We start from the raw sequence: 27,604 nt of genomic DNA on the forward strand, positions 1-27,604 counted from the left end.
TGGATAAAGTCCAAAAACCCAACATATCAGTGTGTTATACTCCATCGTCAGAATCCTATAGTAACTAATAATAATTTATGTTCAGGATATGAAGGTGGACAGCATGTTCCAGTAGCAGCTTCTTCTGGAACAAAATTAATTAATATTTGGGTTCTGTATGTGCCAGAAAATTTCTTGAATAGCTAACTGTCAGCTTCTCTAGAAGGACCCTGCTCCACAGATTTCTTTATCCTAAATCAGTGTGCTCAGAATACAACGTGCGGTTCTTATGGCGGTAACTAGGTACAGTACAGTCCTCTGTGTTGTAAATCCCAGCAATTCGGCGAGAGCCCGACGCAAGGCAGGAACATAATTGCTTCCATCTTCAGGGTGTCCGCTGAGTATGTCATCTGCCTCTGTTAGTTTTTGTTTGAATGGCTTTTCGATTTGGAAGATGGAGCCAATATTTCCCTCCTAAACGTCGGGTGAATTCCAACAGGGCCGTGAGAAGCCAAAGTCCTGATCTCCAACATGGCAATTCCTGTTGCCTCTAGAGATGGTTAAGCACGGTACCTGTCGGTACGTGACCCAGCAACTTTCTGTCAGCCACGAAAAGGACCCCGCGTGTTGTTGTTTGCTTCCCCTCTACTCTACAGATGCCCCAATGGCCGGCCGCCGTGCTCTGTCGGGGGGGGGGGACCACGGCCGGCGTCGGTGGTTGAGCGTTGGGGAGTGGCGACTTACTCGGTGTTGGAGTGTCGGTGAGGTTGTGTCGCTTCGCAGCTCTTAGCAGGTTTGTAACTTTGTGCCTTCCTAATTTGTGGGTGGAAAATGACGCCATGTAGTCTGGTATATCACGACCACCGCTTGTGAGGAACCAGGGCAGAGGAGTAAGAAACAGCGTCACAACGTACACGGCCGTGACAACCCCAAGTGTGTATAGTTCTACCTCGGAACAGTTGTGTAGTGTTAGTGCTCTGCCTTGCTTTCCCATGAAGTGTAACGGGCAGGGCCAATACGAAAGATTCCTGGAGTCCATATTGATTCTCTTCGCTATCTCCGGGGTAGCTCAGTATAACGACTACGCTATGGGATTTGCAACCGAGGAATCGGGGTTCGTTTCCCGTCAAGAACAATATTCTCGTCTCCCGCGTCCCGCTCGACTCTGGGGCCCCACCCACCGGCGATAGAGCGGCCGGGGCGCGACGCTAGCCATATCCTTGCATCTGTTGCTCAGGTTAAGTAGGCGTGGAGCTATACCACCACTCCCCTATACGTCTTCATGGCGTGGTGCAATGGACAACTTTATGAACCTTGGAAGTTGTCACGGGGGTAGCTCTAACGGCGCAGGCGCAAAGCTCGCGGCTGTTACGCCATACCGTAGAAATTTGCTTATAAACTGGTAGTTATTACAATAATTCAGTTTTTGGGCATTGTCCATCGTCTTGTATTTTTATTTAAAACGACGTTTCGGAGACTTGATTCTGTCTCCGTCTTCACCTGAAAGCTGGGCCAGAGTTATACCCGATTACACGGCGTCACATCCCAGAAGTAGGGCTCTTAATAGTTTTCATGTTGACTCGAGTATTCACAAGCGTATGGGGGGAGTGGAAGTACAGATCCACATTTTTTTAACTCTATCGCTGTACTAGCTGGAGGTGAGTGGTCAGTTTTACGCCCCGGCCGCTTTACCCCCAGGGAAAAAGCCGCTGATAGCGATTGGATGTACCCCAGAGCCGGTCTGGACGACATGGAGAAGAGAAAATTCTTGACCCTACCGGGACTCGAACTCACATCCAGCTAGTGCCGAGGCCAAGAAACTGTAGCTCTGTACATCCACTCCCCCATACGCCTTCATGGCACGGGGACAACTTTACCTTTACCTCGATTATTCACAGGTCTAATCAACATAAAATGCACTAACCCATTGTCATACTTTGACGGCAGAGGCCCGCCAGTTGGTTGGGGCTTGTATTAGGTTTTCCTTTCCAGCTGAGTAATGTAACCGGATGGAAACAGATTTTAGCGATTCATTTCTGAAACTCCGAACCAGTTTTGTGTGGATACATTGGACCGCCATGAACTACTGAAACGGTGAGCGAAGGATGGCGAAAGAAGCGCCGAACAACCGCAAGTGGACGCCCCCGAAGAGGCGGTTGGTCAGCCACTGTGTCGGATTTAGACCCACCCACACACACAAAAGTCACACTTCATGACTCGGTTTCCGGTACGCGCCACCTGCGCATTGTTTCGCGGGATTTGTTGGTGCCTTCTGATCGGCAGCTTGCTCACGCAAATCTATCAGAACAGAATGGAAACCGATTGCGCACAGACACCGAAACTTAGGGGCCCATTCCGCCGTCAGACAGCCCAAACAGTAGGTGTCAGCATGTGATGAATCTCGTATGGGGGGAGTGGCGGTATAGCTACTCATTATTAACCTGGACACTAGATGGGGGTGAGTGGTCAGCCTCATGCCTCGGCCGCGTTAACCCTGGGGAAGATAGAGTAGTCAGTGTAGCGACCACGCTCCAATTCACAGCAGGGAAAGAGGACATTTTCCCCTACATTACGTTTAGACCAGCTCCGAGACCTAACCATCATCCTATACAGTGAGTATTGGAGGCTGTTTCCCCGGGAGTAAAGCGGCCCGGGCGTCAAGCTGTCCGCTCACCCCCATCTAGTGCCATCTAGAATGACGGCTGTTTCGCCGCTCCCCTGTGGCTTCATGACCGGGTGCTTAATTAATTAAGGGTGGAAACAAGTCTCCGAAAGAGGTGGACGGATCACCTACTCTCTCGGAACGGCATCTGACGAGTGCAGGTGGTAAAGGTAGCGGAGCTAATTCAGCGATCTGAAGAGCACTTAATGACCTGCAGTTGGTCCACGGTGTCTTCTGACTTGCATTCAGCGCACCGCATTGCTGTTGCCAAGCGGAGGAATTGGTTTAAGTTCGGCCGCCTCATGTCTGTCCCTCCGACTCAACCTCTAACAGAAATGAGTATCAGGAATCTTCCTGGGGGTAAAGGGCGACCGGTGCGTAAGGCTGACAACCTCACCGTCATCTGTGAGCCGACTGTATAGAGAAAATGTGGGAGCCTCGACTTCTCACAACCCTGTGGGCCTCCACAGCCTGTTACAACGATAGCTTCACCTTTCAGGAGGACCTAGGCTAAGTGGAGGATAATATTTCAAGAAGTTCTGGGAAGACCTAATCGCCTACTTTCCTTGACACGACACGGACAGAATAGGAAAAGAAAAAAATGGGGGGGGGGGCGCACAGGCGGCAAGGCGATTTCATAGGTGGGGGTACATACACAGACAGCAAAGTGATTTTATAAGCCTCCTTTTATATTTAAAAATAAAGAAAGTAGACTAAAAATGGATCTTAGATAAATAGCCTGAGGTATGGAGTGGTCTGATGTGGCCCAAGATAGGTCTCAGTGGCTGGCTCATGGGGAGCCTTCGGGTTGCGTTAATTGTTAGAAAACATAAGTAACCGAGCGACTGACGGCTTCCCGAGGACTCGACTCCACGGAGTTTGTGTGAGAAAACAAGAAGAAGAAGAAGAAGAAGAAGAAGAAAGAGGAGTCTAGAAGTGCGTCTGCCGCTGGAACGACTGCGAATCACATTAAATACGCCTGTTCATGCATTTGCAGTAGTTTTGTTTCTAAAACATGTAACTGTTTACTTGCAAGAGATGCGCGTCAAGCGAGGCAAATCCGAACCTCGGGAAATCTGCTCTTTTCCTGCAGAAGAGTTACAACTGTACGTGTGGCGCCGCCCGATATAGCGATATCCCGTTCAACACTTTTGCGTCGTTTTCAAGCCACAAATCCGTGTTTACACAGCCTCACGGCGTACATCTTTCCGTGTTAGATTTTGCTACTATCAGACGGAAGTTGTCTGTAACAGTCAGCGCATTTCTTTGTACCTGTTTACTCTAAGCCACCAACAATCACGCCGATGTCCGCAACAGTGCGACGCGGCCAGTTTCGTTAAAAATAGCATGCAACAATTAAATTCTGTATTATTATTTTGGTCGATTTCATGATGCTGAATCAACACTCGTATATAGCGTTGAATGGTACGCTGACTGATGAACTGCAAAGGATCTGGAAGGAAGCGAAGTGGCCTGTCCAGGAGAGCCAACGTCCCGAGTACCTCCGGAATCAGTCTCAAGCCTTACCGCTGCGCCAGCCTGCTCGGCAGAATGAGTGTGATTGCGTATGTTGTGAAGACGGTTGCTTCTTGGGCTCATACATATCTTGTGTGGGATGTACTTTTCGAAGTCTCAACATCTGCCTGGAGAGACCTGCTCTAGATTCGAACCGTGTACTTTGGCAAAATGAAACAGGAGCGACAACCAGCCTCGAGGGCCCGTGTCAGCGTAACGTTATCACTGAGTTCGAAGACAGGACTGTCAGTTGTACAACTGCGACGCACGTCATGGGTTCACGACAGGCGTCCTGCCCCCGTGCAGATAGGACAGACACAGTAAGGGATTAGGCTACAGAATCTATTAACTCAAAGGAACAAATTCTTTTCTATAGAAGCTGATAGTCACCCAGCTGGTCAGGAAATGCCTCGCCTCGTGTGGATCCTGTTTCCATGTTAACAGGAACCCGCCACTGATCTCTGTCGTGAGCCAGTTCAATCCTTGTGAGATTCAAGGTTGTCGCGTCGGTGGCAAGGTTGCTAGGTAACGATGCTTCTGCTGCTTTCATCTTCAGTGTTGTTTTTTTATTCTGTTCTGAAGACGGTGGCAGCAGGCTTCATCCGAAACGCTGTTACATACCAACAAAACTACACGGCGGTACGTTCCAGATGACAGTAAGCTTCTTTAAGATCCACCTTAACATCACCTCATGACCCGCAAGGCCCTGGTAAGACCATTATTGTGTACGTGTTCCTTCGGAGTGCCCATCTGCACTACACTCCACATATTTTCACGAGGGGCTACGGGATGTTTCGGTGCCCGATAGGAGCAAGATATTTCTCTCCTCTCCACAGCGTCCAGACCCCCACGGGCTCTCTCCCCGGGGGTCAAGCGGCAGAGGGCGTGAAATTTCCATGTAGTGCCGAGGTTAGTGCGTGGATCTGTACCTCCATTGCCTCCTAGTAGCTGTTCAGTGTCCTGTGTGTGGGTGTGCAGACATACTTCGACACCGTCAGCCTTGTAACAAAACAGTCCGGCCTTAACCCAGTATTCTCTATGCGGTGGTGAGTCTCGTGGGGAAACGTGATTGCCTTGTGACAGAGAGGGGCCGAAGAGACTGCGGGTCGAACTGCGTCACTTGGAACATGTCTGGCCCGAGTTCAGAGCTCCATTCTATTCCATAGACTTTACCTCTAGCTGGAGACTTCTGCCCTGAAGATGGAAGCAGTTTGTTTCATTGTTAGCGTTGATAACCGCGTGCCACACTACCCCAGAATACCAGAAGGTACGCCAATTGTTTGATAACAGTACCACCAGAATTCGCTTCTGTCGCCTTGCCGAAAGCTAATTGGTAACAGGACCGTTGCTGGCCTCAGGAGGTTGCCATGTTGGTTTCGTATCTCAGACAAAATTGACTTCAACTGAATTCGCATAACGGCGCTTGTATACCACGGACTTCCATTATCATTGACTTGACCACGTCGAAGATTCTGAGACCCGCCATGTTGGAATTATTTAAAGTAGCAACTTCATTTCAAACGGCGTTGCTTGTGAAGTAGTGCCATGGTGGGCCCTCCTAGAAAAGCTAATAGTATCTCAGCTAGTCAAATTCCCCCGTATTCTCTAGAACCCGAAGGTTCATTACAGCGTTCACAAGAGCCCGCAGTTGGCCTCTGTCCTGATCCACATGAATCCACCCAGCATCGCAACCTGTTTCCTTAAGACCTGTTCGAATATTTTCCTCCCGTCTATGCGTAAATGCCCCAGTCGGGCTCTTCGGGTTTTCATAGTAAAATTTTGTATGCATTTCTCATCACTCGCATGCGTGCTACATTCCCAATCTCATCATCATTGATTCTGATCACCCTAATAATATTTCGTGAAGAGTACAGATTATGAAGTTCCTCATTATGCAGTTCTCTCCATCCTCCTGTCATTTCCCCCCTCCTTTAGTCCAAATGTTGTCCCTGGCACCCTCCTCACACACATACACAGTCTGTGGTTTTTATGGTGACACTACATTTCACAGTTCGGTAAAATTATAGTTTGTGTATTTCAGTCTTTACGCTTTTAACACAGAAGGCCCGAGGACAAAGCTTATAAACTTAACAACGGAGTTTTATGTAACCGTCAGAATCTTGGAAGCCCATGTAAATATATAACAATCCAGTTCGTACCTCACGTCACGTTTCCGCTAAAGAGACCAGCAGGTTAATGCTGTTGGGTGAAGCAATAGCTGTTTATTGTGAGAACCATACGGAACACACAAGTACACTGTGTGAGCAGAATGCAGAGACTTTATATATAAGAATTCAGTTCGTACATCACAGGAAACACATTACGTCTCCGCTACAGAGCCCAGTCGGTTAATGCTGTTGGGGGAAACAGTTGCTGTTTCTTGTGAGAACCATACGGAACACATAAATACACTGTGTGGGCAGAATGCAGAGACTTTATATATAAGAATTCGGCCCGTACCTCACAGAAAACACATTACGTCTCCGCTACAGAGACGAACCGGTTAATGCTGTTTAGGGAAATAACCGCTGTTTATTGTGAGAATCATATGGAACACATAAGTACACTGCGTGGGCAGAATGCAGCCTTCTAATGATAAAGCAGGTGGTACCTATAGTTACCACTATTGATTAAAAGGATTAACCAGGCAGATTATTGCAAAAGTGACTAGGGGAGGCCGAGACATTACATATCGGCCTGATCACTATAGTGTCTCAAATTTGAGATTGGAAATTTAAGCCCTTACCTAAATGTTCGAGACTTGCGAAAAGTGTTTTACAGTCATTACATTAGTATGACAACACCTGGACAGGCAACTAGGTTAAGAATGTTGATGATCAGCATTTATGCGTAATCACATAAGTAAGAAGCTCGCTAACGAGGCCACGGGAGTATCGTAATATTACCGCATAAGCAGCAGAGAGGACCACGGGCCCCACCCCCCCAGCCACAGGGGAGAATATAACGTTGGGAATTGAGAACAAAAGGGAGGAGTTAACTACCCTCTGTCGTCAACAGCCGAATTAGCAAATTGAAAATATAAATTACTGAATTTAGGAGACTTGGGATCTGATCTTAAACAGAATATTGAGTTGTCAGCCGGAGGCTCTAGGCAATATGGGCCTTACGAGTGGAGGAAGTGGCCCTACGTCTTTCATCTTAAGTAAGTCACGTTTACGCATATCAGCCATGTTGTTTAATAGTATTGTTGATAAAAGTGTTGTTGAGTGATTTCAATGAGCAAACTCCAGTGTGCCCGGCGAGCCCTTCGGGGAGGATACTAGAATCATGTAACATGTAATGGCCTAGGATGTTAGTCAGGCAATAAGGGTTGTATAGTGTATGTGTCAAGGTTATGGTTAGCGTGTAGTGATAAATATAGTATGTGGGTTTCAATATGTATAACTAAGGGTAGATCATGTTAAGAGTGAAACTTTACGAAGGATAGTGTAATCGTATCTAATGAATAGTAGGGAAACAGGATCACATGGAACGATTAATACTTGCCTATAGTCGAAGAGAGAGAGAGACTCCAGTTTTACACCCCCGAAGGGGAGGTTCCTAGTGTAGCGTGAAGTGAAGCCTATGTAGACCCGACTGAAAGTCGGCCTTGTAATAATGTAAATATTGTAAATACGGTAACTATCAATGTAAATAGACCAGGGTAGTTAGAGTAGGTTGTACCGGGATTGTGATTTACACCTCAATAATCAACTTTCCCACGACCGATCCCGAGCAATCCTGACCCAAGCGAGGGCTGAACTGACACAGGCAGCAGTAGCAGCCGAAGGCAAAGAAAGACAAACAGGGACAGAGAGGTTAGCGGTATCACCCAATAGGAGGCTACCTGCAGACTAGATGGGGAGTTATCAAGAGGGAGCTATGACAATATGTAAGGGGGTAGTTCCCACAATAGAGAGGACAGATGGTGGCAGCTTTACGTGAGAGAAGGAAGCCCCGAACAGGAGAATCCTAGCTGAGGGTAAGCTAGGATTATGGTGTTAACTCCTTACAGCGTAAGCTGTGGTAGCAAGGAGGGGTACCTGCACGCCCCCCCTGCACCACGGCGTTACAAGTGGCGACAGCGGTGGACAACCAATCCACCCCCGTCGCCGGGACGTTACAAGTGGCGGCAGCGAGGGATCCCTCCACGCCCCCCTGCCGCCACGGCGTTACAATCACTATATTTATATCGGAAACCAGCCCAAATACCTCTTCCAGACTACGTAGGACATGGTGCATCAAAGTGCGGTTTGGCCTCATTCACTGCTACATTTCCCATAGCATTTATTTAGCAAGATGACGTCAGGCTGTGGATACAAACTCCTGTTATGGCTTTGACCCCAATTACGTCATAATGCTATCACTGTTATACACATGTCAGTTGGCCTTCGGGCCAGAACATGCAAACAGAACTGGGACGACACGTCCACCGTGGCGAAGTCCGATACGGACGATGGATTTATTGTGGATTATTTCACAAGCCAGACTATGGCTCGCGAGTCACATGTCGCTCTTCTGTGCCGTGAGTGCTGGTGGCGGAAAGGAAAATATTTGCTGGTCCTTTTTTATGCCAATGGATTGAACACACGAAACCCGCCGCGTGGAAAACCTGTACCTGAACAACTGCACCGGCCAATCCACGCCTGTCAGCAGCTGCCAAACTTTGTCATGTGCGGCTCCGACGTTCAGCAAGTTTGGCCACCCATGTGTCCCCCATGAAGGTGTGATAGTTGAATGATGAATTGGGAAGGATTTGGAAGGATGCGGTCGTCGCTTAATAGAGGTGCTTTTCTTCAATTTTCCTGAAGAGCCCGAGGAAAACCTCAGTCAGAGTAGCAGGTGTCCTGGCCGAGATTGGAACCGAGCTGCTTCCCAATACGAGTGTAGCTCGCCATTGCTCCTTCATCACGCACGTTCTGATACAATTCATGATGCCGGATTTCACTCACATTTCTCCCTCACAGTCGCCAGAAAATTTCCTGTGACGTTACGGCGCTGTTTCGCAGTCGATGCGACCCTACAACAGCGACTATTTCCCCAACTGCATTAACCGGTTGGGCTCTGTTGTGGAGACTAATGTGTTTCTTGTGAGGTACGGACTGCATTCTTATAGTCTCTGCATTCTGCCCACACAGTGTATTTATGTGTTCCGTATGGTTCTCACAATAAACAGCGACTGTTTCCCCAAACTGCATTAACCGGCTGGGCTCTGTAGCGGAGACGTAGTGTGTTTCCTGTGAGGTACGGACTGCATTCTTATAGTCTCTGCATTCTGCCCACACAGTGTATTTATGTGTTCCGTATGGTTCTCACAATAAACAGCGACTGTTTCCGCAAACTGCATTAACCGGCTGGGCTCTGTTATGGAGACTAATGTGTTTCTTGTGAGGTACGAACTGGATTTGGATATATCTGCTATTCAGATGGGGCTTCAGGCTTGAAAGTGTTGAGTTATTGGATGTATTATGACTTTCTGTTGTTATTTGTTACAGGTGATTTGGCAAGATGTCGCATTCCGTGACGATCACCAGGACCACTACGACCACCACTTCGACTGCCATCATCCTGAATACTGGCTACCTTAAGACCGCCGCGGGACTGCTGAAACTGGCGCAGACGGTATGGTGACGCTGCTCGTGGGAAGTAAAGCAAGCCGTGAGACAACCATGGCTTCTTCTGCTTATTATCCTCCTCCTATCCTATTTTTTATTTCCTTTTGCTTCTCCCATCTCCACCCCTAGTTCATCGTTTCTTTCACCTCGTTATGTTTCGTCGACTTTTTCCTTCTGCATATTCCATCTCTTACAGTTGTTCTGCTCTTTCTTACTCTCTCTCTCTCTCCCGCTTCTTTACCTTCTTTCTTTCTTCCCATATTCGCTGCTATACCTACTCTTCATCTTGGCTTCTAATCCCAAAGTTGATGTAGGAAATCAGCATCCCGTATGTTAAAGTCACTTTGTCGTATAATCGTGTACCTTTTGACCACTGAGAATCATCCAAAGTTCTGTCTCACAATCCCGTCAGGCCAAATGTTTCAGTTCTCTTAAAAACGCATGAGTGCGGTTCGTATGCTGCCTAGTTTTGTACTTGTCAGGTTCAGGGCCTCGAACTCTTATCAATGTGCCGGACGGACACCGAAGTGTTCTGCTCCAGGTACTCCCCTGTATATTTCAAGTGACGGAATTGTGCGAAAGCTGAAATGCTCGGCAAGAAGCCACTTCTCCAAATTAGAACTTGCGTTCTCCTGTTAATGTTTTATCTATTAGGAACATGGCGACTTCTCAAGTCCCTGCAAAGTGGGGGAGAAAGTCGCCAATATCGATTTCTGTGACGCATTAAATTGAACTGTTGAAGGTCGAGAAATGAAGTTTCTTCCTTTTAGAGAACTGACGTGTCCGTTATTTCTGCACGCTCGCATTATGAAATGGAAAAGAAAGGGGAGTGAACACCGTAAGCAGCACCGCGTCTTCTTCTGGGATTCCGCTGAGCCAGTGAGTCGGCAGCAGAGTGATGAATACGTGCCCCTTCAGATATAAAGTAGGGCTTGAACCTTTGAAGCACAGCGGTAACTATATCTCCCATCTGCTCTGTTATCCAGAAACTCTGCGTGTTTGCCCACGCTGCATATATGTGCTCCGTTCGCTATTTATTGTTAAATTCAGACGGAACATTAAATACACAGTGTGAAGGAAACAAGAGTTTTATTATGTTAAATAAGTGGTACAGATAGTTACTGCTGGGCTTTAAAGGGTTTCACTTCCAGGACGGATGGATGTATTCAGCTAACATCTTGCTGAGGGTACGTGACGACTGGTGACAGAGGGACCCACCGTAGTTTGGAAAGGGCGAAGATGAATAGCCTTCTCAACCCCCCCTCCCCACCCCGCTCGGAACCGAACCTTCATACCGCTTATACTGACTTCACATCCAAGTGTAGATCGCCCGTGTGCCACAGGCTTAAATTTGATGAGTCCATTTGTTAAACGTGATCATCGAAACGCCAGTAAAGGGCTGAAGCAAGACGCTGATGATCAGGAAAAGGTATAAGAAACAATTTTATACTTACGAGGGGAGTCAGTAAATAGGTTACAAATGGATATAAAACGTAAAACTTATGATATTCGAACTGGCAAAAGAACATTTATTTCTCGATATATCCACCATCAAAATTGATACACATGTCCGATCGCTATACAAGTGCGTCCGAACCCGCAGCATAGGTGTTCTGACTTATCTCAGCCACTTCCGCACCTCCGTTTCAACCTCTTCGTCATCAAGGAAACGTTTGCCACGTTTCTCGACCCAGTTATGAACCGCTTTACACGCCAAACACTTCCTGCCGTAAACACTCCACATTTACTTATGAATATGCTTTGCATCGAGGCCGTTTGCCCACAAAAAAATACGCACAACAGAACGCTGATCTTCGATAGTATACTCCTCGAGCAGTCGTCATTTTGACTACTGAAACCAGCTCGTGAACATGCGCATGCGCGTCTGCCACATAGACTGTCATGAAGCTGGACTGTGCTGCTATCTAGTGATACATATGGAAAACCTATTAGTCCATTACAGATGTTTTACTTCCATTTGTGACTTCTTAACTGACTCTCTCACGTACGTATATAAAAACAGTGTCACTGAGCCCATGATCTTGGTCGGAGGTGTGTGGTGATGGTGGGGCAGTGAGATGAGGGAGTGTACGACTGTATATATAGAATTCGTTTGGGAAATCTCTTGGAAAACTTTCGCCCGGAACATTAACATGGGTCATGGGAAGACGAGAGGTGGGCGCAACTGCTTAAGCATCATGTCCAGTAGAGGGGTTGGGGCCATATTGGCGGGCATCGTGGTGTCCACTCGAAGGGCTGAGAATTCTCGACTCCAATACTAATATCCAGGACACATCGTGAAGACAATCCAGCCCCGGGTTTTGCACCCGGAACACTTGCTGTGCGTGACCTGCCTGCTATAGTTAGTCTTCTCCCCGTGACGTAACGCAAGCGGCCGGAATTGAAACACTCCCTTCAGCTCCGAGCGTGATCAGACATTGTGAGTGGAGATTACAAGTACTGGGCCCGCTGAAAACATCGACTTGGAAGTCATACCCATTACTGAGGGGGACTTGGAACCAGGGCTAACAAAACACCTGTTCCGCGTGCGTCGAGGTGGCAGCTCAGTAATACATAAAATATAGAGTGAACTAAACGGAATAACCCAAACGTAACTATTAATAATAAATTGGAAAAGATTTGGAAGGAAGCGGTCTTGTCATAATTTGAGATGGCACTCCAGAATTTGTCTGTGTGAACTGAAAAAACTAAAGAAAACAGAAAATTTGTATTCGAATGACTTTCGCAGTGTCCTGTTCTAGCCATATGTTTCGGAGGAAAGTAGTGCACGTTACATCTCCGCTACAAAGCCCAACTACTTAATGCTGTGACAGAGACTTTATATAAAAGAATTCAGTCCGTACCTCACAGGAAACACATTACGTCTCCGCTACAGAGCCCAACCGGTTAATGCTGTTTGGGGAAACGGTCGTTGTTTATTATGAGAACCGTATGGAACACATAAATACACTGTGTGGGCAGAATGCAGAGTTGTTTTAATGTTAATGAGGGTGGTACATATAGTTACGATTGTGCTTTAAAGGGTTGAAAGGCAAATAATGATTGTGAGACGATGTTAACGTTTCAAAGTACGAAACGAGACCTTGACGGTAAGACGGCCTGAAATGTGCGGAATGCCTAGTAAGGCTGTCTGGAGGCAGAGCCAACCATAACCATAAACAGCATGCCATTAACCCACATATCCAAACTCGTCGTGAGAGAGGGAAAGTAGTGGGCTGGGCGCACACGTATGGCGCTGAAAATTAAGTTGCACGTTCTGACGGTGCTGATCTGTGTTGGTCGCCGGGTTCGAAGCCCACTCGGTATATGGATATTTACTCTGCGTTTGTAGTATTTGAGGTTCTCACACCAGTGGTTATGAAGATATATATCTGGGATATAACGCCGTGTAGTCCGTTGAATGTCAACCGACGTTTCGGAGGAACATGTCGCCTCCAGGGTCGAAGAATAATCCAAAGCAAGAAACCAGCGTGAAAGCAGGTGGCAAGCAGAGTCCCTCTTTCGACTCTCAACGGACAACACGGCGTTATATTCTAGAACTCTATGTGTGCTGTCCGGTGAAGTTCGAGCTTAACGCCCTGCACTCATATTCGGGTGGAGCTCGGTTCGATTCCAGGCTGCAACATGGTGCAGACAAATGCAGGAATAGCACCTCGATAAGGCTACAACCGCCTCCTTCCAAACCCTGCCCGACCCTGCATTGCTCAGACACTAAGCCAACTTAAGCATGTTGCGTTATGTTACGAGAGAGTTCAGCTGCTCGGGCCCGTGCCAAGTTCCCCGCCACGCGTTTCTATTGCAGCCGATGATGTCACGTCTAAACAGCTCACTGGATCATGTAAGCACACCCACACACCGACTCTGTACAGAGCTAACTGGGCACGCGCCTCTGCAGGACACGGTAGGCAGGCTTAGGCCGGACGGTCGCGGGTTTGAGTCCCAATGAGGTAATGGGATTTTTCACTTCACCTACTCCTTTCAGCCGCACTGTGGCCCTGGGGTCGACTCAGCCTCTTAACAGAAATGAGTACCAAGAATCTACTGGGGTGTAAAGGGCTTTCGGCCCGTAAGGCTGACAGTCTCACAACCCTAAGGGCCTCTACGACCTGTTACAGGGACAGCTTTATCTTACCTAGCAAGTATGAAAGAGGAAAGTAAAGTTGTCCCTATGCCTAAGTAATTAAGCACCATACCATAAAGAAGTATGGGGGGGTGGAGGTATATGACCACGCCCCTGTCACGTGTCTCTCTGTGTGTGCAGTTGCCGCGCAGTGTAGAGACACTATACTGTGACCAAGCCGGTGGCTGCCCGAGTCATGTGCCGTGTAGTTTCGGCGTACGCGACGGTAAGTGGCGTAGGGCGGTGGTGTTCAGCGTTCTGAAAAGCGTTACAGCTGCCATGAAGCTGGCAACTACAACGATTGCCGAAACATCAGAAAGACTTAAACATTCTGCGCACAGCCCCAAGGACAGCCGAAGGACAAGAACCAGTCCGTTTTATTCGCCCGCTCCATGAAACAGGGCGCAGACCTTATCGTGTGGGGGGGGAAGTGAAGCTTCGTGCATGTCCTTTTCGGGGGATGTTTTACGACACACACTGCTATAGATTTTGTTTGTTTCTTGGGGTGGGGGTGACACTGAGTCCAATTGGTACGTCGGCAACTAACTGGCCTACTGCACCAGCCCCAGATGATAGATGAGTGTGAAGCAGTCGGTGGAATGAGAATTGGTAGGGGAAACCGAAGTACTCTGAGAAAACCTTCCTCAGTGCCACTTTGTCCACCACAAATCCCACATGACCTGACCTGGAACCAGGGCCGCCGCGGTGGGAATCCTGCGATTAACCACTTGAGCTATAGCACGGCCCGACTCACACTATACAACGTTGTTGAATGGTAGGATCATGGATGAATGATGAATTGGAGAAGATCTGGAAGGAACCGGCCGTACTTGCGTGGGAGAACTAACTTGACGTTTGTTTAGAGGAAGCGAAGAGAATCCGCAGTCAGGATATATGTTGTCCGTCCCGAAATACGAACCCGAGACCTCTCGACACTGAAGCTGGGGTGAGACGTACGGTGCCCGAGCGCTCACATAGTTGTTCTCTGCGTCCAGCCCACCCCGTTTTGATAAAGGCAAATCTAGAATGCGCATGTCACCACGCTGACAAGTCACACAAGCCGTGCTAAGGGACAGGGAACGCAGTGTGCAGCGCGCATACAAGTTTATCAAATGTTCCAGTGTGTCACGGGTTTTCCCAGAAGCTCGCGCCTACATGAAGTGACTGCTTATAATAAAGTTAGGTATGCAATAGCAGGATCCAGTGGGACGCTCCGCACAACTGTCTCTCTGGTACGCAACCTCGTGCGTGTTCAGCGCGACCTCCAGTATGACGATTCTACTTCACACCTCGTGTTCAGAGTTGAGTGTACTGTTTTCATAATGACGTCACTGCCTGATGCTGACCCGCGCTCTACACACAGCTGACCAGATTACATAGCACTGTGCTACAAGCCGGGAGGTCGCGGATTCAGTTCTCGATGTCATAGGATTTTCAATTGACCTAATCCTTCCAGCCGCACTATGGCCCTGGGGTCGACTCAACCTCTAACAGAAATGAGTACCAGGAATCTTCCTAGGGGTAAAGGGCGGCCGGCGCAACTCGCCATTCTCTGTGAGCCGATTGTCTAGAAAATGTGGGAGCCTCAACGGCCTGTTACAGCAATGGATTATAGGGGTGAGGGGTTGAATATACTACTAAAATTAACTACATTTTATGTCATAAATGGCTTATGCAGTTGGCATAAATGCAGGTCTTTTCAATAGTAAATTTCTTTTAGCTACATTTTGTCTCTTGTGAGTCAGGGAAAGAATGAACACGCCTGGTGTTAATTCATGTCCCCTACCTGCACTTCACAACATCCTTCTAGTGAACATCAGTAACAAAATTAGAAGGAAGAAGGAGCCTGTAGACACGAAAGCCGGAACACACGTGACATCTGGTGGGTGTAGGAGCAAACTTTTTGACGAAGTAACTAGTTAACTAATTTTGTGGCACGTGAGCTTTCCTTTCCAGATTCACCGGGTCGATCCCCGACTGGAATGTCTTCAGGGAATCAAATTATGAGACGTGACAGGGGCACGATATAAATCCAAAAGCTGAAATCTGGAAAACGAAGCACGTCAAACTGCTCACACCAGCGAGCAACTTGCACCTGCTTAATCACGTGGGGGTAATGCAGTTCGTGATGCAAACTGCAGACCCACGCGTTCGTTAGCCATGAAACAGGCGCATTGCATAATGACGCCTTGCCACCCATACTAACCTTTCAAATCGCTGACGGGACTTCAGTGTTGCCCGAAAGTGCAGCACCGCTAACAGCAACCCTCCAAAACTGCTGAATTGCTGCGTCCCCCTGTACCTACGGGGAATAAATTGTTTTCAGACGCGTTTTAATTCAAGTTATGTCTCCACGTTTCGAACCCACGCAAAACAAATGCCAAATTTATTGTAATATTCCGCATCACCCCATAAGAGCTTCTAACGAGGGGGTCGTAACGTATACGGGGGCCACCGGTTGACGTCACAGGGTGTGTAGTCTTTACACAAAGAATCCTCTTACAGAAGTTCGTGAGTATATTAACCGAGCGCGAGGTTTTGGCGCGACCTCGTTGAAACGGGCGCCTGACTTATCCGTCTGTTCGCATGTAACTGCGCGAAAACCATTCAGCGGATTGTGTTGAAATTTGGTATTTAAGAGCTTTACTAAAATCTGTTGACATGTTCCGGTTTTTGTTAAACTCGGGCCAAAAAGAAAGGCGAACACGACCTACAGGCGTTTCTGCGCGCGCATCTCGCTAAATATTTATCGGAACGAAAAATGTTTCGGACAGAAAGATGTAGGAAGAAACGAAACACACATTTCTGCCCCGTTGGTCATGTGTTCGGGATCGTTATAAGGCGTTACTGTAGGCGCCAGGACTGTGATGTTCCAGCACGGGGCACATGCCCATCTGCTGCTTCCCTGTGCGTGCGAAATGTCATGCTGCAACAGTGGGACGGGCCCAGAGAGACTGACCCAGTTCGGTGGCCAGTGACCTCTCTCCTCTGTCAAGAGTGACGACACAACGTCGTAACTTCCCTGCGCGTGTCGGCGCCTATCTGGGGCGTCGGCATGTGATTATATCATGGGGCTGAAATTTAAAATAAAGTTATAGGAGGCTACAGTTCGACTCCAGATCGCTGCGGGATGTGTTCCCCATATGGGACAATTATCGGTATTCAGGAAACGCGTTTCGAAGCGTGGATTTATTACAAAATTGCATGTGACGTCTATACTAAGTTTGCTTCAGGCCACCAAGACGCACACAGACGGGCGAGTTTAACTTAAAGACTATGTAAGAAATTGCCCCCCATTTACTTGTCTCAGATGCAACTTATCTTGAAGAATGTCGTTTTCTGGGATGTTCCGCCGTGTAGATATTGTGTAAACCGACGTTTCGGAGGAAAAAATCGTCTCCATCTTCAGGGTATGAAAATCCGCGAGCGAGGAACGAGCATGAGCGGTTGGCTGTAGTCTCTGGTACTATGCCACAAGCTGGAAGGTCGCGAATTCGACTCCCGATAAGTTCACTGGATTTTTAAACTGACCTAACCCTTCCAGCCGCACTATGGCCCTGCGGGCGACTCAGCCTCTAACAGAAATTTGTACCAAGAATCTTTTTGGGGGTAAAGGTCGGCCGGCGCATAAGGCTGACAACCTCACCGCCATCTGTGAGCCGATTGTCTACGAAATGTGGGAGCCTCGACGTCTCACAAACCTATGGGCCTCCACGGCCTGTTACAGGGATACCTTTACATTTTTTGTGTTTATTTACGTTAGTTTACTGTATATGCTTACACATGTTAGAGCGACGTGTAGATTTTTCCACGGAGTTGCGCTGGTTTCGTTAGGCCAAGATAATAAGTTGCATCTGAGCTGGAAACTTATGTATACAGGTAAAATACATTAATGCAATGATACTTAAATACTATGCATGGCCCCTTAATTAGACCATTGTCTTCTTGGATGTAAAGCCCTGTAATTCGGCAGAAGTGCACCGACGTTTCGGAGAGACGTACTGCGTCCGCCTTCAGTATCGATGAATAGGACCAAGCAGAAAGAACAACTACACGACCCAGAAGGCATTTCCCTTCACAGTGGCCGCTGTGGGAGCCTCAGATAGAAAATGGCGCCTTATTCAATGTTGTCTACCCCCAAACTTCCCCGTCTGTGTTTAATTAATAACTCCATGGGGCAGACAGAGTCCTTGAGAAGCTGACAGTCGCTCTCAGAGGTTCATTACCATGTCCACAGGAGCCCGCCACTGGTCCCTATCCTGACCCAGAGGGGCCCACTACCATCCTCCCTTCCACCCGCGCCCGGATCCACCGAACGGGTCATGTGTGTGTGGCGGTGGCTTGTTTCATGAGAAATGGTAGGATGACTGGGAAGGCTCGCGGTACTTTCCTGGTATTTGCCCGGAGGGGCTGAGAAAATCCACGAAAACATGAGAACAGCCGGTGTCCCCGCTGAATTACCGCTGTGCCAACTTGCTCGGTCGGGTATATGTGGTGCTTCTGGCGCGACACTTCCTTTTTAATCCAGGTGATGATGTCCCTATGCTTAATTAAGCACCGCACCATGAAGACGCGAGGGCCTGGAGGTATAGCTCCACCATTGTTCACCTCTACACTAGATGGAGGTGAGTGGTCAGCCTCGCGCCTCGGCTGCTTTACCCGCGGGATATGAGGCGGCGTGGGTTCGAGAACCGGTCTGGTGTTTGTGTTGCCCTTGCCAGGAATCCAACCTTGATTCTTCGGCAGTCCAGAGGGAGTGGCCAAGCCAGTGTAGCGACAGACCTGTCCCGAGTTTGGGGGGTGAGGACAGGTGGGGGCTCACTGAGTAGCCGCTTCGGAATCTGAAGTCGAGCGACTGGAAGCAATTCACATGTAGCGCTCCAGCTTATCGCCCCGTTACGTTTCCTGTGGTTCCCCACTTCCGTTTCCGCTACTGTTTTTGGTGATGTCATCACATATACATTTTATAGGCTTTCGGTTTTGTGATATTTTTTATTTTTGGCATAGAGAGATAGAGGAGGGGGCAAGAGCCTTTTGGACTGGACTTCACCCTCAGTCATATTAACCCCGTCCACATGCCAGTTTTATCCTCTCTCTCGCATTCCTTGGTCTCCCAAGTGATCTCTTCCCTTTAGCTTCTCTGACAAAAACTCTCTCGTGTGTCCTGTGTGTGCCTCTCAGGCAAGCTTACTTGATTTGCTCACCCTGAATAAAATTTAGGATGAAGAGTACACATGAAGTGAATTAACCATACCCTCCTGTCACTTCCTCCATCTTAGGTCCAAATGAAGCAGGATGTTTCCCCATAACATCGGCACCCACCTACGAGATAACACGGTGGCAGAATCCACAATATGAACCTACATCATCATCGTCTCAAAACTTCATTGCTTTTCTTTTGTGCTTGGCATACACCCTGTTACACCATACTTATTTTGCAAACACACTGTGGTAAAGGACTTAAGTTTAGAAGACGGTACCCGTTTTTACATATCTTAAGGTAAACTGCAACAATGCATATTCAACTTCAAAAATGTGATTTAATCAGTAGTTCAGGTTCCCAAGTTCTTCGTTAAATTCTACAGTCATTAAAAGTAAACGCAGCAGTATTGAGTATTGCTCGCAAAATAAAAAATTAATTTAAAACACAATGGTAACTGCATGTACCACCTGCATTAACATTCACAAATTCTGCATTCTACCCACACAGTGTATTTGTGTTCCGTATGGTTCTCACAATAAACAGTGACTGTTTCCCCAAACAGCATTAGCCGGTTGGTCTCTGTAGCGGAGACGTGATGTGTTTCCTGTGAAGTACGGACTGAATTCTTATATATAAAGTCTCTACATTCTGCACACACAGTGTATTTATGTGTTCCATATGGTTCGCACAATAAACAGCGACTGTTTCCCCAAACAGCATTAACCGGTTGGGCTTGGTAGCGGAGACATAATGTGTTTCCTGTGAGGTACAGACTGAATTTTTATATATTCACATGAATGGGTGAAGCCAAACATAGGAAATGTAAGAGGGTGAAACTTGGCAGCAGTCCAGCTTATGACCGTTCAGGTAACTTAAGCTGCCGTTGTAGCATAAGATAAGTAATATAAGCATGATCTGCTTTGCAAAACCTGGACTGACAGAGGACTTGTATATAGTGCAAATGGGAGAATTTTCCATAACATGCTGTTATACATGTGCGATACACTTGACAAATGCAGAGCCTATTCATAAGAGATAAACCCATCTTCTGGTCAGAGAGAACTCTGACCGCTACAGTTCAATCACAAAAAAAAAAAAAAAAACTCTGGTCATGGGCCTCAAGATGAACTGATTGGTGGTAAAACCGACAGTTGTAAAGTAACTCTGACTCTGACTCTGACTCTGGTCAATCTGTTGCAGATCCTGGGTGCTGTGTGTGTTGGACTGATCGCTTACTACATTAACAACAACTTATATCGAGTAAACCCGATATATTATACTCAGGTGCTCTTCTTTCTACTGATCGCCACAGCATTCCTCATCACTACCTTCTGCTTGCTGCTGTCATCACTTATGTCCTTCATCTCCGCCTCCATGATACACAAGACCCTCTTTGTGAGTACCCACACTTTTTGTATGATATCACCTGATATGCAGAGCTGTGAAATTCCAAGGGATCTGAACATTTTTCTGTTCAGATTTCATTCTGATTTACCAAGGATTTCTATTTATAAGTAAACAGTATTGCATATTACTTGCCACACATGTTAATGTATATAATTCAGAATAAAATTAAAGAATAAAAATAGAAACAGATGTAAAGTAACAAAATAAAGCATCTGTTTTTATTCATGTATGGAACATGATTTCAGAACTGAAGAAGAATACTGACTTAACGTTACCAAGACACAACACTATTAATGATGTAACAGAGTTAAAGTAAAAGTTGTACCTGTATTTAATTAATTAAGCTCCACACCAGGAGGATATGTGGAAGTGTGGGGATATACTCGTAACTCCGTTCGTAACATCAGCAATAGACAGAAGCGAGTGATCAGCTTTATACCCCTGCTGCTTTACTCCTAGGAAAGAAATGTTGACACATCAGCGTGAGTTAATGCAAAATAACCTACATAACTGCACATCAAAAGCACATCTGATTATGGTAATAAAAAAAATATTTCAAACCTTGAAAACTCTCAGAAATTATAGGTACCACAAATGCATGTTTTGAGACGACTAGACCAGATCTCTAAGGAAACTTGGAGAGCAGTGCAAGACAACATAACAAAATATAAGAGGTACAAGGATACCAACAAAACTGGAAAAAATATGAGGGCCATTCAGAAGGTAACCTCCATTGAGCTGTTAACAAAACAAACAATGGGAAAAGAAAAGTTTTATTACATACAAAAATATATACATACTTAGGCTACTTCTCAACATAGTCACCTCCAGAATCGAGGCACTTGTCTTATCAGGGAATTCGTTTTTGTATGCCTGTGCGAAAGAAGTCTACAGCCTCTGAGCTCAGCCATGTACATTTTGACACCTAATGTATTTTTTGTATATAATACAACCTTTTCTCACTGCATGTTTTGTTAAAAGCTCACCAGAGGTTGCTTTCTGAACAGCCCTCAGGTTAGGAAAAGACAGAAGGCGATTTCCTTGCCTTTGACCAACCAACCAACCAATGGGATGGAAGGACTTAGGATGGCTGGGAGTATGAAGGGATTCTGGAATTCATAGCAACAAGCACTAAGCACCTGATCCTGTAAAGATTACTCCGTCTTCGGGAACATGAGGCATGTAGTCTGGTAGACCAGCTTCAGGGCAGAACCCTGCAGTGCTCATCATGATGATACTGACCAACCACAAATCATACTTCAATGGATAAAATGTGTGGATAGACACAGTCTTATATTATGTGCTCATTTTGTGAGCGATACATAAATATTTATGTAACAAAGTATTTATCTTATTAGATTATGTAACTTATACCTAAAACGCTTTTGACTCAAAAAGATTATTAACATTTTTCAAGACTTCTGTCGTGATGTCTGGCATACAAATACTATCAAAGGGTTAACAACATAAAGGTTCAGATCTTCACATAAACAACATACAATCTGCTGACATGATTAAAATCTGTCAATTTTTTATTGAGCACTGTGTGTAAAAATCTTTGTAACATTATTCCTTTTACAGTGAGGCGTTGTTAGCCCCACGCCCAACCCCCAAGCTTGAGGACCACCCCTTGTCGGCTGTCTTGCTCCTCCTGAAACCTAATGCCACTGATTACAATAATAAATCGCTGTACTTCTGTTACAGGAAGTGATGTATCATATCGTTGGATTTGCACTGTACCTAGCTGCAGGTATTGTCTTGCTGGTCGAGATCAAGGATCATGACCGGAATCACTACTACAATGCCTACATGGCAGCAGCTGTAAGTATTTGACAGGGTTATCTGAAATGCGCCGTTTGTCTTCTCGTATATATACAGCAAACCATGGATTGAGAGAAATAGCTTTTAGGAGGTAGCAAGGTGTTTGTATATTCCTTGGCAAGTTTGCTTTCATAAGGAAACAATGTATACTTTCAACTTGCCAAATCATATAAAAACTGCATATATATAAAGTAAGTAAAGGTATCCCTGTAACAGGCCATGGAGGCCCATAGGGTTGTGAGATGTTGAGGTTCCCACATTTTCTAGACAGTAGGTCCATAGATGGCGGCAAGGCTGTCAGCCTTATGCGCCAGCCACCCTTTACCCCAAGAACATTCCAAGAATATTCCTGGTACTCATTTCTGTTAGAGGCTGAGTCGACCCCAGGGCCATAGTGCGGCTGGAAGGATTAGATCAAATGAAAAAATCTAATGACCTCATCGAGACTTGAACCCACGACCTTCAGGCTTGTAGCATAGTGCCTCAACCAACTATGCTACCGCATGCCCTCCTGCATACTCATATATATGTATATATACTGTACGGCCCGGGTTCGATCCATGATCTGGTCAAGTGGGATTTATGGCGGACAAAGTGGCGCTGGGGTAGGTTTTCTCCATGTACTTAGGTTTCCCCTGCCAATTTTCACTCCACCAGTTGCTCCACAATCACCCTCACCTATCATCTGGGGCTGGTACAATAGGCCAGAAATGGCTGCAATACAAGGGACTTAGTCCCACCCACTAGCAATCTTACTTACTTACTTACTTACTTACTTACTCATGGAGCTGAGCCCTTCTTGAGGAGCTGCCAATTCTGCAGCTACTCAAGAATTTTCCAGCATTTTATGGAACCCGAAGGTTCATCACCATGTTCACAAGAGCCCTCCACTGGTCCCTATCCTGAGCCAGATTTATCCAGTCCATACCATCCCATCCTGTCTCTCTAAGATCCATTCTAATATTGTCCACCCACCTACGCCTTGGTCTTCCCTGTGGTCTCTTTCCTTCTGGCTTTCCCACCAATATCTTATACACATTCCTCGTCTCCCCCATTCGTGCTACATGACCTGCCCACCTCATCCTCCTTGACTTGGTCATTCTAATTATTCCCCCCCACTAGCAATAATAATAATAATAATATATACTGTACAAAAATAGAGAGGTGTGCATTCAAAAGAAATTAATTTGCTCATTTTATGGAGCAGTACTAGAAGCTAGTAGTTCATCATCGCCTCCAAATTCACTAACTTTTATGGAATTTGAAGGTTCGTGGTCATGTTCACAAGAGTGTGCCAGTAGTCCCTGTCCTGAGCCAGATGAATCCACCGCACACCCTCCCATCCTCTTTCTTGAAGATCCATCAAAATATCCTCCCATCTGTGCCTAGGTCTTCATAAAAGTCTCTTTCTTTCAAGTTATCATTCCAAAACACTTACATTTCACTGCCATGTGTGCTACATGCCCTAACCCATTTCATCCTCCTTGACTTGATCACTCTAATTATACTTGGAGAAGAGTCAAGTTATAAAGCTCCTCATTATGCAGTTTTTTCCAACCTCCCATCACTTCATCTCTCTTCGGTCAAAATATTCTCCTCAACACCCTGTTCTCTAACACCCTTAGTCTGTGTTCCTCCCTTAATGTCAGAGACCAAGTTTCACGCCCATACAGAACCACAGACAAAATTATAGTTTTGCATATTCTAATTTTTATGTTTTAGACAGACAAGAAGACAAAAGGTTCTGGACTGAATGGTAGCAAGCATTACCCGAGTTCAGTATCCTCTTAATTTCCTCCTGAATCAGGTTTCGATCTGTTATCGTTGTTCCCAAATATCTCAACTGTGCCACATTTTCAAAACTTCTGTTACCTATCTTTATGTCATGATTTTGCCCTGCATTTTGGTGACGAGACAGTAACATATACTTAGTTTTCGCTGTGCTTACTTCTAGACCAGCCTCTTTACTTGCGTCAATTAAAGTTTGTGTGTTTTTCTTTATAGTATCTGCATTATCACCCGGCAGATTCACATCATCGGCATAGACCAACAGCTGATGTGTCCAATTTAATTTCGGTCCCACCTGGTTTCCCTGGACCTTCCTAATTGCTAACTCTAAAGCAACGTTGAAAAGGAGTGGCGATAAAACATCTCCTTGTTTTAGACCTTTCTGGATAGGAAAATTACCAGACAAATGTTTACCCTTCCTTTAAACACAGACATTTATTTTATTGTTTTGTAATATTAATTATGGTCCCTACTGTCACAGAAAGAACACAGATTGCAAGTACATGTACGCATATGCATAGTGCCTGGATCTCACAGCAAAGAATAATGGCTGAACAGAGGATAATACACAACAAGGAACTCTTACTCAGAGGATTGGTACAGTAATAGGCAATAAAAAAAAAGGTACAACTATCCCTGTAACAGGCCGTGAAGGCCCACAGGGTCGTGAGAGGTCAAGGCTCCCACATTTTCTAGACATTCGGCTCACAGATGGCGGTGAGGTTGTCAGCCTTACATAATTACTGCCCTTTACTCCCCAGTAAGATTCCTGGTACTCATTTCTGATAGAGGCTGAGTTGACCCTAGGGCCATAGTGCGGCTGAAAGGTTTAGGTCAATTGAAAAATCCAACCTCATTGGGAATCAAACCCATGTCATTCCAGCTTGTAGCATAGTGCCTCAACCAACTATGCTACCACGTGCCCAAAGGATGGGTACAGTAGTCATGTCAAAGAGGTTCTGATGGATGGAACACATAATTAAGATGCAAGAAACAAGAATTTTCTGAGTTGTGATTGAGAAATGAATTTAAAGACAGCTGTTTGGAACTCTGTGAAGAGCACGGGAAAATTGTGAACAGTTTGGGCATAGGCCATAAAATGAATAAATGGCCTCTATTTCATTGGAATATGAAATTTGAATCCCTCACTAGTATGGACATTGGAGGCAAGATCTGAACTCTGAGGTGATGGTGTGTGTAGTGAATAGTATGCAGTATTAGCCCTATTGCGAATGCCCTAGCTGAGATTTGAACCAGATACATTGCAAATAGAAATCAGAAGCTTCACTGCCGAACCCAGATTGGCTGAAGATGAGGTTCAGTTTTAGTTCTGTTATTGAAGATGCTGACATTTCAGGTTATGTTATCCAGATGCTATCGAAACATTCTGATTGGCTGGTTGTGTCATGTGATTTCAGATTATTGGTCTGGTGAATGCCGCCCTCTACCTGATCAGCACCATCTTGGCAATCCGGACCTACAGGGGGGCAGGGCTGTAGAGACAAACACGGTGACTGTGTTCAGTGACTGACTTTGTGATGAAATAACGTTCGCAGAGGAATTATTTTGTAATGCCATTTGTTATCATCAATTTATATTTATGAAGCTTGGGGCATGTCAGTTCCAACTCTGTAATGGTTGTATTTATGTTTTAAATGTGTGAAAGTAACAAATCAAAGGTCTTATCTGGCATTCAGTGGCATCAGTTAAGAATAGAAATCCGATGTTTCGGACACCTGGCCTGTCTCCATCATCAGGGAATGATGTACTGGATAAATACTGTTGTATTTCCTGAGATGTCACGACATGTGTTTCGGTAGACAGGAGAGTAGACTTCACAGTCACTGATGTGAGAACCTCAGATCTCATGGTTGTTCATATATACATCACTAAGACCTCGACTTCGGCTGAAGCGGTTAGTTGCTGGCTCCCACTGTGGCAGCCCAGGTTCGATCCCGGGTCTGGTCAAGTGGGATTTGTGGTGGACAAAGTGGCACTGGGGTGGGTTTTCTCCAAGTGCTGCCAGTCTTCATTCCACCAAATTCTCCATCATCATAATCACCCGGGGAATAGGCCAATCAGGGGCCACCATGCCGAGTGGACCCAGTTGGACTCCACATCCCACTAAGCGGGGGGGGGGGGGGGGGGGGCGGCGCCCCCCCCCGCAACACAACCANGTGGGGGGGGGGGGGGGGGGGGACCGACCCCATCTTCAGGAACAACCAGTGACCTATGAACAGCAATGGGCATGGGCAACCATACAGTTTGTTCATACATGGCAAGTCAGGTTATGGTGAACCATCTAGTTGTGTCATGTCTCTGTGTTGCTTAGCTGCCAGCCTGTGCAATAGTACCTTGTCTCAATGCTATTTAATTTCTCTAGGCTTAATTCTCTCTCATGTTGGTGAGCAGGTACCACACATATTCTGTTCTGAATTGATGCTGCTGATTGCTGAAGAAGATTTTATTACTTTTAGTTAGTGTAAAATCATAAATGAAGGTTTATAAACTCAGAATTACTGGGTCTTTGGACTTCTTCCATTGTCCGGTATTCTAGAGAGTAGAAAACAGGACATTTCAGAAACTGGATCTGTTTCCATCCTCAGGTGAGGGGGGAAGACACCTACTCAGTTGGGTCCCTTAATAAGAGCTAGCCTCAATCACTGGTTAGCTCTTTCTAAGGGACCCAACTGAGTAGGTATCTTCCCCCTTCACCTGACGACAGAAACAGGTCCAGTTTCTGAAACATCCCATTTTCTAGTCTCTAGAATACCGGACAATGGAAGAAGTCCAAAGACCCAGTAATTCTGAGTGTTATACACCATCTTCAGAACTCTTTAGAATCTGAAACTCTTAGAGAACTGAAAAGAGACTGATTGTTTGTCTGGCAATTTATTTAAGTCTAAAGTGTGGACTGCAGTTTAACAAGCAATAGTGAATCTCGTATGGAAGTCAGGTCACATGGAAGTTCTGCTGTGTGATCTGGCACTAATAATAGAATCATATTACCTGTCCCCTTCCAATGGCGATGCATGCATGGAAGCTCACTTTTGGGAACTAGCCAGGTGGTCAGTTGACCCAATCCTTGGCCTGATATATACAAAGCTAAGAAACACTATGGATGGCATGTAAGCTGCTGCACAGTGCATACAGCTGATACCAAGCAAAACACACAGAAAATATTTTTGTTCCAGATTGCTTCACTTCTGATGGTCTGGTGGCATATCGCTGTCACCACAGCTGAAAGTATACGCTTAACAAAGAAGTGGGGAAACTATGAACCGGCTTTCACCTTGTAGATTTGCATTCTGTTGTGGACGCAGTCTTAAATCTGTTTAGGCTTGCTTTAAGATTGGTGTGGCCTACTGTCACATAGTTTATTGATGCAAAGGCATGACATTTCAGTTTTGTCTCAAGGAACCATGGAGACAAGCCTTTCCTGTTGCAATACCTTTCAAAGTAGCTTTCTTTCT

General features: G+C 46.1%; 1 protein-coding gene across 1 annotated transcript; it reads left to right on the forward strand.

The window, feature by feature from the left end:
* The first annotated feature begins 703 nt into the window (after positions 1–703).
* On the forward strand, positions 704–26,114 carry LOC111872607. Its single transcript, XM_023866678.1, has 5 exons — positions 704–772; positions 9,652–9,778; positions 20,316–20,510; positions 22,227–22,343; positions 25,550–26,114. The coding sequence occupies exons 2-5, from the start codon at positions 9,665–9,667 to the stop codon at positions 25,628–25,630; spliced, it is 507 nt and encodes a 168-aa protein (XP_023722446.1). The 5' UTR covers positions 704–772; positions 9,652–9,664; the 3' UTR covers positions 25,631–26,114.
* Positions 26,115–27,604: the final 1,490 nt, after the last annotated feature.

Source organism: Cryptotermes secundus, unplaced genomic scaffold (assembly GCF_002891405.2).
Source record: "Cryptotermes secundus unplaced genomic scaffold, Csec_1.0 scaffold1928, whole genome shotgun sequence".
In the NCBI taxonomy this organism is placed as follows: domain Eukaryota; kingdom Metazoa; phylum Arthropoda; class Insecta; order Blattodea; family Kalotermitidae; genus Cryptotermes; species Cryptotermes secundus.

Bases quoted from the DNA above. Each gene is read 5' to 3' on its own strand.
- LOC111872607 (XM_023866678.1), top strand. From the start codon at position 9,665: ATGTCGCATTCCGTGACGATCACCAGGACCACTACGACCACCACTTCG. The intron at 20,511-22,226 runs GTGAGTACCCAC...CTTCTGTTACAG, and splicing joins TGATACACAAGACCCTCTTT to GAAGTGATGTATCATATCGT. The intron at 22,344-25,549 runs GTAAGTATTTGA...ATGTGATTTCAG, and splicing joins ATGCCTACATGGCAGCAGCT to ATTATTGGTCTGGTGAATGC.